General features: G+C 39.4%; 1 protein-coding gene across 2 annotated transcripts in view; it reads left to right on the forward strand.

The window, feature by feature from the left end:
* Positions 1-12,841, forward strand: part of LOC145889440 (uncharacterized) — a 102,203-nt gene extending 89,362 nt beyond the window's left edge. For both annotated transcript variants that reach the window (XM_082980398.1, XM_082980399.1), the window contains 4 exons: positions 4,913-5,023; positions 6,382-7,116; positions 7,472-7,582; positions 11,988-12,841. In XM_082980398.1, the coding sequence (XP_082836524.1) occupies positions 4,913-5,023; positions 6,382-7,116; positions 7,472-7,582; positions 11,988-12,748 (1,718 nt within the window). In that variant the 3' untranslated portion in view covers positions 12,749-12,841. The remainder of the gene's footprint in view (positions 1-4,912; positions 5,024-6,381; positions 7,117-7,471; positions 7,583-11,987) is intronic.
* The last annotated feature ends 6,837 nt before the right edge of the window (positions 12,842-19,678 follow it).

Genomic DNA, 19,678 nt, shown 5'->3' on the forward strand with positions numbered 1-19,678 from the left:
GACGTTTTGCATATTTGGTGGTTTAAACTTTTTTGTAAAGTTGTTTATACTTTGTGCGCATTTAAAAACCCAATCTGACGCATGCAAGAAATACACAAACATAAAAAATGCGACAGTCATTTTTCATGGTAAAAAGTAGCAATATCGTGAACACCACTTGGCTACAACGTTTGTTTTGTTTGGCTGTGACGTGTTTATGGGCGTCGTATAGTTCGACAGTCTCTGCGGTAGCTACTAGAGCTACTGGAGCTGAGAGGTGCTGTAGCGGGCGCGAAACTGCACATATCATTGTCGCAGTGTCACCGTATTGAAACCAAGTAACAAAGAAAGTATTTTTAGTACTCGATGTTGTAGGATGTAGAATAGGATTTGAACTAAGACGAATAAATTAAACTTTGACTTAAAATTACACCCAAGCAAGGGTTATGACCGAATCCTCCTCTACACAATGCAATCAGAATTAGTTGTCTCATAACTGTTTTTGCCCAACCCAACTATTTTGATGACTTATTTTACATCTTAATTGAATGATGGGAATCAGATTCAGATAAAATTATTGCAGAATAATTATGGGAGTAGTTTGTGTTACACAGGACAGAATATTCGAGCGTTAATTTGAAATATAATTTGTGTTGATGTTGTATTTATTTCTGTGCAGAATCCGAAGCTTCAGTCGGACGAGTTTGGCGAACATGAACAAGTGGATGGATCAGAAAGCAATGGTAAAGTTTGGATATCACTGTGTGTTGTGTCTGTAAAACTCTACACTTGTGTTTGCCAACCTGTGGTCCGTATGTGTTCCAAATGTATGAAGAATTAAGTAGGGAAACATGCGTGTTGCCACAATCCCCTAGGTTACTTTGTAACACTTAACTAGGTGGTACGCGTCGAAATTGTTCACCTCCAAGTGGTACGCAACCATATAAAGGTTGAGAATCACTGCACTACACAGTGGACCATCATCCAATATTTGTATTTTATTTAACTTTCGCCACTTCATCTTACATTTTCCGAAAATTTTTAAAACCGGATTAAATTTTAGAAGTGACAGCAAGAAATGGAGAGAGTGAAATTCCATCAGTTGTTGACGCATCGCCCGAAACAACCACTGTTGTTAAGGTACAACAGCAAGGAAATGTTGGGCAAAGTTCACCACAGGAAACAGGTAAAATAATATAACTGAACCTCAAGTAGTTTGTCCATGCAAATATGTTGGGTGTAGTTGATCATTGTAGAGCATGTGGTGACGTACGGCACAACAGCAATGAAATAACAAACCTATGGTTGAACACTCAAGCACTGTAGTTTAATACAAGCTGAGCAGACACTAAATTGTTTTCAGGTTAGTTTACTATTAACTCCATCTCTAAAATAGTTTTTTTACTGCTGTTGTACTTTTTGTCGACATGCCCGTGTGTACAACCTCAGTCTGTGGTGTCACAAATGACGTCATTGATTGTGTGTTTGTACAGCTTGTCCCGACTTTTATGGTGATGTATTTTGGTGGTTTCCCCACTTTAGGAGCATACTTTAAACACTTATACTCTAGGGTTTTTCCACTTATACCCAAAATGTGTTCACATTAACTGTGCAGCAACCTAAGGTTTGCAGAACGAAACACTGCCGTTTATTTGACTCCTAACACTATTAAGAACATCTGTCAAAGAAAACCTTTGCGACTTTTAATCCAAACATGAAACGTTAAACAAACATACTTTGATTCAAAACAAACAACATAAAACGCAGCGTCCAGAGCGTGGTTCTATCGCTTCCCCAGTGTTCTCCCCTATACTAGCTTAAGGCTGTGTGGCGGTATTTATAACATTATCGAAAATGAGAAAAATGCGATATAGACGAATTATTAAGGAACGACGATGAAAAATTAAAACCGATTAACACATCTATGCGAGATTAACCCATCTGGCGAATGGAAACGAAGCGATTGACCCAAATAAAATCACAGACGCGTAGACGACTAATTGAATTGCACAATTAAACACTTAAAATGACGTTTAAATAAAACAGTTTCTCTGCAACTGTGAACTTGGTTAATTCGTGTGGTAACTTGCTTCATGCTTCACTGCCCATCTGAAATATGTTTGCAGACCATGGTTGAAGGCATCATGTGGCTTCTGGTTGGGTTGTCCCTGGCTAAAAACATACATCGCTCTATTAACGCCACTGATTGAAACATCCACTTTTGCCACAAAATGTTTAAGTAAATGAAATATCAAGAAGTTTGGCATAACTGAGTCTGGGATTATTTTAATCTACGCGTCCAACAAATTGCTCCATTATTTTGTTAAATTATCTGAGATAGAACAATGATAGCATGTTGTAATTTAAACTAACGCCCACGTAAGTTTAGAGAAAGCAGTGGTTTCTGCACACCAAGTGTAAGTTCAGTAAAAACATATAAATATGACAATCAGGTAAGACTTGCTTTTTTCTCGTCTTTCTCTCTCTAACATGTTTGGCTGAAACTTACATGTGTTTAACTCATTTTCTTGAAAGTAAACCAACACAAATAAATGTTTAGTAGTTTGCACGTCATAGACAAAGGTTTATTTTTGCAACAAGAAACTTTTTGGTGTCCTACGCCAAATACGTTCCCACCAAACCATACCCGACTTGTCTGCGTAAATCTAAGAGAAAGAGAGAGAGACGAGAAAAAGGCGAGTCTTACCTGACTTGTTTACGTTTTCCAACTTTTCCTCAAAGTATTTATTCCCAGCATATGTTGGTGTTGCAACAAGTCCATGGTTTCATTGACAACAATTGTGTTTTAAAGAAACAAGTGGGAGAGATCGATCCTCAGCACTTGATGATGTCACCGACGACCAACTGAGTTCTGAATCTACATCGGGACAAACTGATCATCTCCAACACACAGGTTAGGAAACATTCAGATAATCTTGTGATTTTCACCATCCTTGTGGTTTTAGAAATTTTTTCAAATTATCAAGGTATTACAGAATGCCACAATAAGACACACAGATAATAATTATTCAATTTAGTTGTAATGGAGGAATGAGTGAATACAATAATGAGAGCTGCAGACCGGTTTACACACTGTTTCTACCGATTATTTGCAGAAACTATTCTTGGTCAAGTGTAATAATGGTCCTGCCGACTGTTCCGCTTGCTTGCCAATAACCGTTGCTTGGTCTTGTGATTTATGTTGGCTACAGTGGAGGGGGCATAAGAAGTCCTGGGGGATATTTAGGCAATTATTCAGTAATTCCTCGGTCCAAAACTTATTTTCATAGAAATACAAATATGTAGCCTGTGACATTGGTTTAAACATTTGTGTAGATGCCAAAAAATCCAAGCCCAGTTTTTTGAGAAAGATTTTCCCTCGGTTTGGAAAGAAAGACTCCCCCAACCAACCAGGTATCATTACAAATGACCACTCTACACTGGATGGTAATTCTAATTTATTATTGGCTGATGGCAATGCAATTTTTAAGTAGGTAATTGGCAATAGATTCATTTAAGAATTTACATATACACTTTGTGGCCTTCGGATCATCATGCTTGCAGTCTTTACTGCAGTTTAAACTTGAAACAGACTTGTACCAAAAAATATTGGTCTTTAAACATTTATTCCAATAATCTTTCTTTACAAGGCGCTGATGGAGGTCAAAGGTCATCTGGTGTTAAAGTACAACAACAGTCCCGTGCTACAGAGAATTGTCAACAAGAACAAGGTTCATAACAGTAGCAAAAGAGGAATAATAACAATTAAGCTGCAGACAGTAGTCCATTAGAGCTGTTTTGACCTGTATGGATTGAAAAGTACCACAAAGTGGAAAATTCTCTGCTAGTTTAAAAGCTAGTTTTCTGTTACAGTCATTAGTTGCAGTGATGGGACCTAACATGTGAAGCAGTTTGCACTACTGTCTGCATCTCATGGTACAATGTATTGTTATGTGTCAGTCAAGCTGGTCAATTTATCCTAACGCTTTTAAACATATTATGACTCATCACAAGTCAGACAAAACTTCATGAAAAATAGTTTAAATTTACTTAATCTTTCATAATTTGCATACCTTTTTTTTTGTATTTATAGAAAGTAACGTAATCTTTGCTGTCATATTGAAATAAGAACAATAACAACCTCCCACATGTGAGCTGTAGAGAATGAAACCATTTTCACCATAGACCAGGGAACAAACTACGGTTTACGGGTTTAAATTAAATTATTTACAAAACTAAACTTTGAGATAATTGATCTGTAACTTTGGCAATTGTGCAGACTCAACTAGATCCAAGCCCAGCTTTTTGAGAAAGATTTTCCCTCGGTTTGGAAAGAAAGACTCCCCCAACCACCCAGGAAACATTAAGAATGACCACTCTACACTGGATGGTAATTCTAATTTATTATTGACTGATGACCAAGCCATTATAACATTTATGTTTATGGCAATCAAATCTATAAAATTCAGTTTCCAAGGTCTATTGCAATATTGCATGTTGTGGAGGGGGCATGAACGGTCCTGGAGCGCTGCTTATGTATCTATGGTATATTAGTGAAAACAGTAGGTCTGCAAAAGAAAACAGCAATCTACCAATTTTTACCAACCTAAGTTGACGTTAGTAGTATATAGGTGACAGAGGAGAGATTCTCATAGACTTCTTTCCTTTCTCTGAGATTCACTTTCCCATTAGGAGACAGGAAAGAGTACTCTCTCAGTTTCTTACGTATGCATTGTTAAGGGCGAAATATCTTAGGGAGACACTCACAGGTACTCTCTGTTTCCGGTCTTGATTGGGAGCACAAGAATTTGTTGATCTGTTGAACGGCATAAACAGGGGTTGATTTAATATATTTGGTTTGGTGTTGTAACTATGACATAACTTCATATGATGAAAGTTGTCCTATTATAGGTAAAATAATTTCTTGTTGCAGCAATTCGAGGTACTGAAGAGCTTGTAACCACCTCCCATGACGTCACTCACCTCCGGCCATCTAGTGGTGAAACAAACGAGCAGATTGTGCAGAGAACGGTTCACCAAACAGGTAACCAGGGATTTATATTATAAAATCTATGAAATTCAGTTTCCAAGGTCAACTGCAATATTGCATGTTGTGGAGGGGGCATGAACGGTCCTGGAGCGCTGCTTATGTATCTTTGGTATATTAGTGAAAACAGTAGGTCTGCAAAAGAAAACAGCAATCTACCAAATTTTACCAACCTAAGTTGACGTTAGTAGTATATAGGTGACAGAGGAGAGAATCCCAGAGACTTCCTTCCTGTCTCTGAGATTCTCTTTCCCATTAGGAGACAGGAAAGAGTACTCTCTCAGTTTCTTACGTATGCATTGTAAATGGCGAAATGTCTAAGGGTGGCACTCACAGGTACTCTCTGTTTCCGGTGTTGATTGGGAGCACGTTGCACGCGACCTTTGTAATGAAATTAATCACGACGCCGTTTAGACGTCGTCCAAATCATACAGGAATAAATTCAACCGCCATTAAAACGATTCAGCTTTGCAATGGCCGAAATCAAACAAGCTTAGGCACACCGAGACGAAAACGGCTAACAACTCGATGAACAAGGGTCAGACCGGGGTCATGACTAATAATAGTGTCTCTCTCTCTGCGCTCTCGTTCCGGTTCAGGGAGAATTGCGACGCACTCCCAATCAAGACCGGAAAACAGAGAGTACCTGTGAGTGTCTCCCTCAGATATTTCGCCCTATACAATGCATACGTAAGAAACTGAGAGAGTACTCTTTCCTGTCTCCCAATCGGAAAGTGAATCTCAGAGACAGGAAGGAAGTCTCAGGCATTCTCTCCTCTGTCACTTATATACTACTAACGTTAAATTCAACGAAAACCCCACTTTTTATACTGACAGCATGTTGTAAATTAACATAACGCACTCCTAAGCTCAGTGAAAGCAGTGGTTGCTGCATGTCAAGGTCATTTTACAGGGGGTGTGTGCGTTTCTCACGACCATGAACTTTCCAAAACTGTCTGCAATTATTTTTTCGTGCGTCATCAGACGGTGTATGTGATTAGGCGAAATATATATCGAAGACGTTTCAATTAACCAAACACTTTACACATGAAAGTAGTTCAACCTCATACACAAGTTTTGCCATCTCAAAGTCATCAACAAGCGTAGATTAAATATTTAAAAACTGGTGTAATAACAGTGGATTCAGGAGTAATGTAAGACTGTCATTAAAAATTAACATTTCGTACAAATTGTCACCGATATCTACAACACATGAACCCAAAATTAAAAATATTATTTGTAGTGACGTAGTACTATAGTGACGTAGTATTGTAGTGACGTAGTACTGTATCAGAGTATTCAGAAATAATCAGAATTTTTTTCTCTTTTCATAATTTCAAATGTTTTAATTTCAGATGAAAACATCAAAATTTATGTGGATTTGTTGAAAAAGCAAAAATATTCCGAAGCAAGTAAAACAAAGAAACAACTTTCAAGGTCACTTGAAGGTCTTGGGACAACTGCAGAAGATTTGAAAACAACTGGAGATAAAAAGAGAGAAGAGGGAAAATGTTTGGAATCGATTTTATTGTACGAACTTGGAGGTGAATTTTATTCAAGGCATCACGATGACGTGAGAGGGGTGGAAGGTGTGAAAGATTGTGTTTGGGGTTTGAGTCTGACATGCAAAGATTTGATGAAAACATCGGATTTTGTTCAAAAACTGAAAAACAAACGAATAATTCGTGATCGCGTGATCCCACTGATGGAAACGATGAGACTCAAAATACAAAATATTAAAAACGTGGAAGAAGGAATAAAATCTCTAAATGAAGCGTGGTGTTTGCTTGGGATTGAAGTGAGTCAAGATTCAATCGGAGATGATTCGTCGAGTGAATCAACAATTAAACTTGGACTTGAAATGATGAAGAAACAGTTTGGTGAAAACTCAGCAAACCATCGAGTGTTCGGAGTTTTGTTAAACAACCTTGGTGTTGTTTGCGCGGAAACAAATCGACTGAATGAAAGCATGGATTTGTTTAAAAAAGCAATCCGATCTTCCAGAATGGCAACAGACATAACTGAAGAGAGAAGAAAGGAGAGGATTGAAGGAAGTGAAAACAATTTACGACGAATTCAACCAATGTTGAGTTAGTGCAAATATTGATACATTTTATTGAGAATTACTAAATCGTTAGTTTGTATATTCACTCAATAATTTCTTTTTTAGTCCATGAATGCTTTATGTTAAGAATGTGGGGTTTGGAACTTTTAAACATGCTTTGAGACAAGGATTTGTCAAATACATAAAGTTTTGTTGCCAAGTCCAACATTGTCCTCCACAGTAATTTTCATGCCCGATAATTTGCCACAAGAATTTGTTGATCTGTTGAACGGCATAAACAGGGGTTGATTTAATATATTTGGTATATGGTGTAGTAACTATGACATAACTTCATATGATGAAAGTTGTCCTATTATAGGTAAAATAATTTCTTGTTGCAGCAATTCGAGGTACTGAAGAGCTTGCAACCACCTCACATGACCTCACTCACCTTCGGCCATCTAGTGGTAAAACAAACGAGCAGATCGTGCAGAGAACGGTTCACCAAACAGGTAACCAGAGATTTCTATCATAAAGTAAAATGTTGTAATACTGACTCCGTGCATTTAAATTTGGCTCATCACCTCAAGCTTGCCTTAAATCAGTGACAGCCACTCTAACCACTAGTGGTAAGTCTTCCACGTTATACAAGGTAGAACTGGGTTTGGAATCGCTTTCATAAACAAATCAAAATGAGTGGCGTCGTTAAAAATGTATAGGGACAACCTCAAGGCTGCAACAAAATGTCCAAATATGTAAATAAAGTAAGTCATGCTTTGTCCCAAGTCCATCCCATGTATTATAATTACTATTGACTAAAACAAGGGTTGGGATCGTATAAGCCAGGGGAGAAGAACATCCTCACTAGGCTCAATTCCCGCGCTGCCGAAATAATTCCGTAACAACTTTGCGAGCACGCCTGGACCCTGTCACCACACCCGCTGCTTTCGCTATAGCAACACTCAGGTGTAGTGTCTTTTTATAAATGTGTCTTTTAACAATGAGTTTTGACTTTTAATGCAACCGCCGCCACTGAAGCCTGGTGATGATCTTGTTGAGTATTTCAATACTTTTGATTCGTACTGCGAAAGTATCGAAGCGACGGACCAGGTTAAACAGCATTTGTTCCTGGCAGCCATAACAACGTTATGAAATGGGCAATAGAGGATTGTGAAGGCAACCTCTATGCAATCGAATACAAAGAACGAAACTTGCCTTGCGCCATGAGACCAGTGCTGGACGATCAGGGAGGCAACGCGAAGCACTCACAAGATACGTGCAATTGCCCTGGGAAACAGGACGCTTATTCGTTTACGTCCGCATAGTAATATGGCGTACTGCAGTAATTCGAAGGCTGTCCTGAATAACGAACTTCTATATAACACTACTACGGGGGCTACAGGGCCTGTGTTTGGCGGATACCATCCCGGCATTAATCAGGTACGAGCAAAGCTTGGTTGCAGTCGCTCAAGTCGACTTGGACTTGGTGCTCAGCCCAGAGGTCACGTTGCAATCAAAGGAACCTGGAATGGGACCGGTATTAAATAAGGTGGGAAAAATTGAGATGCAACCAAACAAAATGTCTAAGAACTGACAACCTGAGGCCGGAATCAAAGAACTGAAACACGCAAATCTGTCGCTGTTCCGCCCAGACCATACATCTGAGCGTAAAAGCCGCAACTGCTGTGGTCGTGTTGGGCTGTCCTTGGTAAATATGCTATTAACCATCGGCCGAAAGGACAAAGAGAGCGTGTGGTTTTGTTTCCAGATGTGCAGATGTCGGGACAGTTGACGGAACACCGACGAAAGTTTGAACCACATGTAACACATCACCAACCAGCAGCAACAGAGCCCGTTGTCCCGAGCTTCCTTCCACGTTTTGTGACGTTCACAATCGGCAAAGAATTGGTGTTTCTATGCTTCACGTTGTATCACCGCAAATATGTACAGAGGTTTGCGCATATCGCTACCCCTCTTCACCGACTTACGGAAAGGGAAGGAGTTTCGTATGGGATAAATGTTACCAGAAATATTTTAGTGATCTCAAGAACGTTTACCTGCGGCGCCCATTTTGCAATACCCAGATTTCGCACGGCCGTTTGTAGTCGATACAGACACGTCCGATACCGCTGTTGGATGTGTTTTGTCACAGAACGTGGACGGTAAGGAGAGCGTAATTGTCTATGTGAGTAGATCCCCAAGCCGTGCCGAAAGAAACCATTCCACGACGCGAAAAGAGTTGTTTTCTGTCTGCGACCAAACTGTACCGATGTTATGTTCTAGGTAGAAAGTTTTTGCTGTGAACCCAGATCTTTCTTCTCTTCTACGTTGGTTGCGGCAGTCGAAGGAACTTTACTGACAACACGGGTGGAATATCTTTCCGCGTTTGACTTTGACCTTGAACACAGGCCGAGAGTAAAACATCGAAATGCTGAAGCACTGTCACGTGTTCACGACAGTGACGTTGACCCAAACTTCTCATACAAGTTGACGACAGAAGCGGTCGAGATGCAGGTGGTGGAGTTTAACACATTATTTTGCTACAGCCTAGAAGACATTGCGGCAGATCAAGAAAAGTACGATGATTTCTCCGTTGTGATGGATTGGTTAAAAAAGGTGTGCGCTCCAAATTCAAAACCATACGACGTCACCCTTCAATTCGATATTTGGTGGTCGCTCTTCCCTCGCATGAGGAAAAAGGGAAAAGTTTTGTGCGTGGAAACTGATTCTGGGGTAGAGATCGTACTTAAAGTAGTTCTCCCACCAAGTTAAGACAAGGGGTTATGGATGCACTACACGATGACGTGCTCGGAAGTTGGCATCTCGAAAACCCGCTCGGAAGTCACCAAAAGGTTCTACTGGTACAGGTGGCGCGAAGATGTAGAAAAGTTTTGTCGGGGATGCAGCGATTGTCAATCAATAATAAAAACCCGCACAAAGTCCACAGACACCATTGGTTCACTCGACGGAAAGTAGCGAGTGGAGGTCGATGTGGATGGTCTTCTACCACTCACGCGACCGGGGTACGAATTTCCAAAGTAATTTGTTTTCCGAGTTATTGAGATTATTGGGATCAAAGAACACCCGAACCACCGTATGTCGACCCGCGTGCAACGGCGGAAATACGCAACAATATAACCATTATAACTATGCTACGTAAATATGTGAAACGAGACGAACACAAATGGGACGAAGCACTACCTGCGGTGGTTGCGGCTTATGACGCAAACGCCCATGAATGTACCGGCTTCCCATCCCACACGCTTTTGACGGGGCGACCACTACGACTGCCCGTAGATTTGGTCGGGGAAACGTCGCGAAGGAGAATGAGATATCTGAAGCTGAAATCCATCGTTTACGCGATTGTTTGGAGCTGACGGAGAAAGTTGTGCGAGAAAGTCTCCGACTCCACCGCCAGCGGATGAGAAGTCGATCGGAGACAACATTGGACGCCACATTCAGTCGGTGATCGCGATTTAATCCAGCGGTCCCTGTGGGAAAATGCAAAAAGCTGCAACGCGCTTCAGAAGGACCCCACTACGTTGTCGAAGTGTTCGGCCCCTTCAACCCTATCATCGAGGACGCGGATGAAACAAGCAAACGTTTCACTTGAATAGGATGAAGCCGACAACCGATATCTTCCCGGAAGTGGATGGAAAGTGTGCGATCTGATCAGGAAGATGAAGTCGGGAGGGTCGGCCTACCTGCATGTGGTCGCGTTTATGTTCGAAAAAGGAAAAGCTTGGATACCGAGCAAGCGTCCCGCCAATTTGACGACCCTTTGTATATTAACCTACCAAGCTGGCCGGTGTGGGAACGCAGCAAAACAAAGTTTTGTCCATCGCCAGAAACATAATCCCAGCGGAGTGGGACAGTCTTTAGGTTGGAGGGAATGTTGTGAAAAACGACCCACCACACTAATACTTCTCTTCATTCTTACTTTTGTTTTGTGAATTGTTTATTTGAACTTTATTGTAAATGCACACAACGCACCGCACTATTCCTTGTTATGTCGGTTTTCTTCACTTGCGTTTCATCCGATTTCCCTTCGGTTGATGATTATTTTTGCACTGTACAGTGGATGTTTGCCACGTAACGCCCTAGTGATTACGTTCCGCTCGCTGATTGGTTAATTGGCTTGTGACATGAGGCGAGTAAAAAGTGGATGACTTGCTAGTCTTGGGCATTGTGTTGAATATAGCGATTTGTTGGTGTTTGCAATGCGATTTAATTGTAGTAAGTCGCCCATTTATTCAAACCAGTATGAGGTATTTAGGTTTTGGTGGTGAACAGTCATTCCAGGGTCCGGGCCATTTACGAATTAGGGACCGCAGCGTTGGGGTAAAGATCTTATTTGAGGTTCTAGGGTTGTGTTTGGGGGTCGCCGCTCAAATCCTCACTAGGCTCAATTCCCGCCCTGCCGAAATAATTCCATAACAATTACATAAAATACAAACCATTGATATCGTAGTGCTCTGCTGAGGTTTTTCTAGAATAACCTCCCATTTGAAACGTTCTTACCTTGTAATGCTACAGATTATGCTGCATCGTTTTGTTGATAAAAATACACATACGTTAGCAACATGAAGCGAATACTTTAACCTTCAGTGTTTATTGATGCAGGTTATTTAGTAAACGTACACAAGTGATGTATCTATGGTATATTAGTGTGAAAAATATGGCTGCAAACGAAAACGGTAATCTTCTTCCAGTTAGTATCAACATAAGATTGAAGTTAAATTTAACGAAAATCTCAAAATTAAAATATATATTTTTACAGCTCTCTAGCGCCACTAATGTTTTCCGCCATAACGATGACCTTTGACATGAACGCCAGGAAACAAAGTTGCAAAAAATATTTTCATGTTAGGAATTAAATTGTTTCGCGTAGTTTAGTTAAATTGTTTCCTGTTTCAGATGAAAACATCGACCTAAATTCCCTGATAAAAAAATACGCGGATTTGTTGGAAAAGCAAAAATATCCTGAAGCAAATGAAACAAGAAACCAACTTTCAAGGTCACTTGAAGGTCTTGGGGCAACTGCAGAAGATTTGAAAACAACTGGAGATGAAAAGAGAGAAGAGGAAAAATGTTTGGAATCGATTTTATTGTACGAACTTGGAGCTGAATTTTATTCAAGGCATCACGATGACGTGAGAGGGGTGGAAGGTTTGAAGGATTGTTTTTGGGGTTTGAGTGAGACATGCGAAGATTTGATGAAAACATCGGATTTGAATCAAAAACTTGAAAACAAACGAATAATTCGTGATCATGTGATCCCACTGATGGAAACGATGAGACTCAAAATACAAAATATTAAAAACTTGGAAGACGGAATAAAATGTCTAAATGAAGTGTGGAGTTTGCACAGGATTGAATTGAGTCAACATTCAATCGGAGATTATTCGTCGAGGGAATCAACAATTAAACTTGGACTTGAAATGATGAGGCAACAGTTTGGTGAAAACTCAGCAAAGCATCGAGTGTTCGGACGTTTATTACACAACCTTGGTGTTGTTTGCAAGGAAACAAATCGACTGAATGAAAGCGTGGATTTTTATCAAAAAGCAATCCAAGCTTCCAGAATGGCAACAGACATAACTGAAGAGGAAAGAAAGGAGAAGATTGAAAGAAGTGAAAACAATTTAGGACGAGTTACAGAATTGTTACAACAGTAGGCATTGTGACGTCACATAACTTTGTACAGTTTTACTTGAAGTGAAAACAAATATTGGTGATTTGTGTAAATATTGTGTCACTAAATGTGAATTATATCCATGCAATGATTTGTAAATAAATAAAACTGTTATGATATCAATCAGAATTATTCTTCTGGCACTCAAGTTTCTAGTGTTTATTTGAAACCGACGTTTCGTCTGCCATCCGGCGAGACTTCCTCAGGGTTATGTTAGCAATATTGCATCAAGCGCATAAACACAAAAATCGCAAGAAAACACAAGAAAAAGGGAACTGGATAACACGCCCAAATGCGCCCAATGTTAATGAAGTTTACACATATCAGTTATGTACATCAATGGACATTTTATGCTTATGGTTGAACACTTAAACCGTAAACTAAGACCGTGAGCAGGACGCAACACCTGTAACACTCATTATTTTGATCACAGTCGTCTTTGCAATATGATTATGACGTCATATTTCGTTGTGTGGTCAGTTTGCAGTATTTTGAATACGGCTGAAACAGCGTTTTGTCACATAATTATTCAGCTAATTACCAAATTTTTAAATTTCTAAAACATGCCCAAATGCGCCCAAAGCGCAAGGTGCAACAAAAAAGCGCAAACACCCAAGACAACACGCCCATTTGGACGTAAATTAACGCAAGTCTGTCATGTAAATAAGAATGAATTAATTTTTGAAAACATTTGTTTGTGATGTGATAATGCAATCGAAAGTCGTTTACAACACTCGATAAATTGCTTGAATTAATTAAACACAGTACTGTTCAATCATGCGAAACGATTTTGGTAAAGTTTGACAACGAAAGTTTTGTGCCAAGATACGGAGCCTTTTCCTCCTGTCCATCTCACGACCATTCGATCTGCGTTCAGTAAAAAATCATCCACAGCTTGTCACCACTTAATATTCTAATATAATCTAGTTAGATTCCCGAAAAGTGACTCATTTCTTTAAAGGTGAGCTTCTGTGACCTTGGGAACGTCATACGTAGCGTCTGAAGTGAGGAAAGGATGTAGGTTAAAGTTAACCGCAAAGTAGTACGATGAGGTTCTCTCCTGACTTCCACTCGGCTGCGATGGGAACTGTTTTTCACATTTAACGTCGCCTAGCAATCAGAACACCAGGTTTTAAACTTTCCAATTAACAACTGATCCCAAAAAAGCCAAGAAAAATCTTGCTCGCATGTATTACGTAACAATCTTTAATTATCATCCGTTGATGTTTACACACTGAGGATGTGTGACGTATTTTTAAATTCAAGCAACATTTACTTTGGTTCTTCGCAAACTATATTTGTTCGTCGGCAGTGGGCGCCATAGAGCTATATTTGTTCAAACTTTTCTGGGCGAACAAACGTTGATTTCGTTGCCGCTAAATTCTGTCGCCGTGCCTCGAATCGCTCGGATCAAGTTTACTGAAATACTTGTAATCAATAACTGTAACGGCAGAATTTTCCGCGCCTGGCACCGCGAGGCCTTCACACCAAGGTTGGAAAGTTGTACTCTGTCTCAATTTCGAAAAACGCGTGTATTTTCACCACACACTGCACATGGACGAAAACGAACACGGTTTTCTGTAAAGCATTGATAAACCGTGTTACCCGTTTGCTACAATTAAAAGCAAAAAAATATGCTCACCAAAGTTTTGAGCCAGGAAGACATCAGTAAACCATTTGATGCATCAATTTTCAAATTCGACGCGCGAAAACGACGAATTTACATGGGAAGTCAGCTTAAGTTAGGCTGTCAGGCTGTAAATTCAGACTCTGCACTAAATAAGTCATCAATATTTCTAATCTAAGCATGCAGAGAAAAGTTATTGGCAGTTAGTTTACGCCTTTAAATGCTTGCTACAAATTGGTCCTTGATTATAATGTGAGTTTACTTTGCCAGATATATAATAGATGATTTAACTAGAAAGCCTGCTTCAACCCATATTTTTTTAATTTCTGATTAAACTAAAAGGCTGCATTTTCCTGGAATGTGTTCACAACAACACCATGGTTACAAGTAAAAATTTCATGTTTAGTTGCATTAATTATCTCTGTCCTTCTTCACAGGATCCTTTTCAGAAGCTGATGTGATAGTTACATAACATAAACTTGTGTCATGGCATTCTTGTCATATTTGTTTTATTTTGACGAACAGAAAAGGTTTACATAAGCCTGCTTTTGTATTTTATGGTTGATTGTTGTTCACATAATCCTTTTGTAAATAAGATGCAGTAAAAATGAATAAACAACCAGTTTGCATTAACTTGTTCTATTATAACACATCCAGCAGCAAATGAAATCAGTTAACACAAGTGTGTGGCTGTGCTAAGCCAAATAATAGTTTCAATTACTAAAAATTGTTTTCTTTGTGATGGAAAATGCACATGCCACATCAATAGGGACATGAGTATCATATTTATGAATACATCATTCTTCTTTCAACCAAGTGTCAGCAATCCTGCAATGCATTTGATTCCTTCAGGTCTCCAAAATGCAACTTAGGTCCTCAAAACGAATGTTGCTTTTTTGTATCTTGATGCTTGTACAATTCATTTAACACTTGCGCAATATTGATCAAAATTAATGAACTTAAACTCGGGTAAGCACATCCTTCTAGCCCCAGCAGCATAGAGAATTCTCACGTAGTTGTACTAGAACTAGTTTATTACTTTTAAGGTTTATTGTAAACAGCAAACCCTAAACGCACAACCTCACAAACGAATTACCTAAACCTAACTTCTTCGCGGCACTTGTCGCAACTGGGTTTAAGCTGACTTAATCGCTTTAAGCCGTCCCGTAAACCACTCTCCGCGTTAGATCGAAGGCTGAGACGGCTTAAGACGCTTGCCCTTTTCTCTTCGCCGAAAACGAGAGAGTCGGATCGGCGAGTCAGCTTCGAAGCTGTCTTAAACCGTCATGTAAAGTGTGTGCGTCATATCAATCCATGCCACGAAGTGGTGCCATGAAGTTGGTATTCAACGGTTGACGGAGGCCCTATAGTTACCACAAAGTAACAGTCTTGCTTTGCTATTTATTAAATTTAAAACCATGGAAAAACAAGTGCAGGCTGATACGATCATACCTCGCTAAGTTTAGCGAGCTCGCTATTGACGCAAAACCTCGCTAACGCAACGTTTGGTATGACGAGCTGCGTTCTCGCTACACAATTCTCGTTAAGTTCCTCGCTATCTAACGAGGATCTCAGACCACTCGCTAAACTAATTTTTGTCGAAAATCTGCATTACGGCAGCATATTGTGCAATTATTTGTCATGAAAATAGACCAAAATAACCAAGCATTCATGGAATATATTTCGCTTGGTGGTAATAGTTTAATTTTGCTTGCCTACATTTGCAATATCAGTAGGTATGTTTTAATATTTTTTCGAAGATTTGCAAAAGCCATAAAATAAAAGGCATTTAACAGCAAAACAATATACTATTTTAATATCGCTTGATAGGAAACAATACTAATCCGCATCCAATCGTCGAAAGGTTTCCAATCGCTTAAAATTCAAAACGATCAAGAAACGGCCATTTATCAAAATGCCCAACACAACCAAAGCAGTTGCTGTCGTCAAAGCAGCAGTTTTTTTTTGCGGTTGCATTAATACTCAGGGTTGTGAAAACGTTCGACAGAACTACACCATTCGAGAATGTATTAGTGTCAATTTTGCATGGGTTGTTTTCCATAACGTTTAATGAAATACAATATAGCCAATATTCAAGGGCCCCTGACATAACTTGCATATTTTTCCGCCCGAATAAGAGCGTAAAAAAATTGATAATATTGATCGGGAGATTATCTCATATTGTCGTAAACCTAAATAATGTAAACGAACAAAAAAATGTGGAGCAAATTCAAGATTCTATACCGCATATGCGCAACATGTCAAATTGCGCAACTCGTATTCAGAAACATAGTATTTAAAGCGACGCAAAGGTCCCTTTCTCCTGAAAAGTGACGCATTCTATCGTTTTCTTTGCGCCTTTGTACGAGGCCTTAACGAGATGTGCTCGCATACCATTTTCCAGAGAAATCTTTCTCGCATTTATTACGTAACAATCTTTAATTATTTGTGTCTAGTTTCTTTCCGTGTTGATTATATCAATTTCTGACAACATTCCGCTCATCCGTTGATGTTTACACACTGAGGATGTGTGACGTATTTTTAAATTCAAGCAACATTTACTTTGGTTCTTCGCAAACGATTTTTATTCGTCGGCGGTGGGCGCCATAGAGCTATATTAGTTCTAACTTTTCTGGGCGAACAAACGTTGACTTTTACTACGTTTCCATGGCCACTTTTCAGGCGCAGGACTCGGCCCGAAGGCCGAAAAACGGAAGTGACGTAGTAAAACGAGGCGCTTTACTGCGCCTGAACTGGCGATCGGTCGGGCGGTCTAGAAGGGGTTGCCTGACCGAGTTGAGGCGGAGTACACTCGGCCCGACGGATTTCGGTTTTGTTGAAGTTGTAACTGTGCAGTCGTGTGGTGATAAGAAATAGTTCTACGAATGGCGTTAGTGTTGCTAACTTGAGTAGTAACAATTTATTGAAAATATTATCCTTGCAGGGAGACAAAAATGTGACTATATAGCCACCTTGCAAAAATGCTATGAACCGGATTGTGGTAGACTCACTGTACAGCAGGTTGCTGATGAAATTAGAAACAGCTTCACCATTTATGACTAATTATTTGCAATTTAATTCTTTTGTAAATTTATGGATATTAATTGTCAGGTAGCTACTGGCTTGAAAGTTCAGAATTCAAGTTGTATTTGAAGGAACTTCCCATTCTACGAGGATCACCATATGCTTCCCTTGTTATCACATACAATTTGATGACCTGTTATCACATACAAATGTGTTGTAAACAATGCATTATGTTGCTAATCCAGTAAACATTTAAAGCTCATGCAGACATATGAAGATGGTCAGTCATTGAAACTTCACATGAGCTTGATCATGGTGCACAGTATTATGTGTGTATGGACCTAACCATTGAAAGCAAATGGGCCTTGTGAATGCTCACCTATGAATGAATTTGTGTACCATGTTTTGTTTCAATTCAATAAATAAAATCACAAAGTTTTGTGTGGTTTAAAAAAATCAAAGATATAGAAAATATGTCTACCGGCATTATGATGAACAGCATTCTAGCTTTGGCTTTTTTATTTAGACTATTTAACTCCAGATACTTTGCACCCTAGAAAATATGTTACTGTCTAATGCTGGGCACAGTTATATGATGGAATCTGTAATGTGTACAACTGTTTAAAACTTCTTAAATTTTCACAAAAAGTGGAAATAGACATGGTTGGTGGTGTTTTACAGTATTTTATAATTTTCTTGGGAATTCAATGTTCTGTGGCACCCTTTTATGTCTAATGACCAGAAAGACAGCATTATTTGGCCGTACTTTCGACAACATGCACAAGTCTGAACGGACATGGAAACGCAAGCCGTTTTGCGCCTGTTCGTTCGGGCCTAGTATATGATCGGGCCATGTTTTCGGGCTATGTACAAATGTGGCCATGGAAACGTAGTATTTGTTGCCGTTAAATTCTGTCGCCGTGCCTCGAATCGCTCGGATCAAGTTTACTGAAATACTTGTAATCAGTAACCCTGTTTACATGGCCAAGTCGACTTGAGCATCAAGTCGACTCGTGACCGGGTCACGTGATTTTCAAATTCGACGCGCGAAAATGACGAATTTACATGGGGCTTTTAAGTCAGCTTAAGTTAAGCTGTCTCGGGCTGAAAGGCTGTAAATTCAGACTCTGTACTAAATAAATTATCAATATTTCTAATCTCAGCATGCAGAGAAAAGTTATTGGCAGTTAGTTTACGCAAAGGCTTGCTGCAAATTGGTCCTGGATTATAATGTGAGTTTACTTTGCCAGATATATAATAGATGATTTAACTAGAAAGCCTGCTTCAACCCATATTTTTTTTTATTTCTGATTAAACTAAAAGGCTGCATTTTCCTGGAATGTGTTCACAACAACACCATGGTAAGAGTATTCTAGTGAAAATTTCATGTTTAGCAGTATTAGTTATCTCTGTCCTTCTTCACAGGATCCTTTTCAGAAGCTGTCTAATCCCGTAATCCCATGTACAATTGAGTGTCAGAAAAGGCTGAATGGAATGCTTCATACCAGCCCAATGTTAATTAATTTGAAACAAATATACAGAAGCTGTGATAGTTACATAACATAAACTTGTGTCATGGCATTCTTGTCATATTTGTTTTTTTTTTGACAAACAGAAAAGGTTTACATAAGCCTGCTTTTGTATTTTATGGTTGATTGTTGTTCACATAATCCTTGCATAAATAAGATGCAGTGGCCTAAATATGAATAAACAACCAGTTTGCATTGACTTGTTATATTATAGCACAGCAGCAAATGAAAACAGTTAACACAAGTGCATTCTTCTTTCAAGCAAGTGTCAGCATTCCTGCAATGCATTTGTTTCCTTCAGGTCTCCAAAATGCAACTTAGGTCCTCAAAACGAATGTTGCTTTTTTGTATCTTGATGCTTGTACAATTCATTTAACACTTGCGCAGTATTTATCAAAATTAACTCGAGTAAGCACATCCTTCTCGCCCCTGCAGCATAGAGCATTCTGACGTAGTTGTACAAGAACTAGTTTATAAGCACATCCTTCTAGCCCCAGCAGCATAGAGAATTCTCACTTAGTTGTACTAGAACTAGTTTATTACTTTGAAGGTTTATTGTAAACAGCAAACCCTCAACGCACAACCATAAACAAATTACCTAATCCTAACTTCTTCGCGGCACTTGTCGCAACTGGGTTTAAGCTGACTTAATCGCTTAAGCTGTCCTGAAATACCAATATGCGTCCTTAAGTGTGGGGGAATGGGTAGATGGTAAACTCAGGTCAATTCCACA

The sequence above is a fragment of the Ascidia mentula genome, chromosome 2, assembly GCF_947561715.1.
Source record: "Ascidia mentula chromosome 2, kaAscMent1.1, whole genome shotgun sequence".
NCBI lineage: Eukaryota > Metazoa > Chordata > Ascidiacea > Phlebobranchia > Ascidiidae > Ascidia > Ascidia mentula.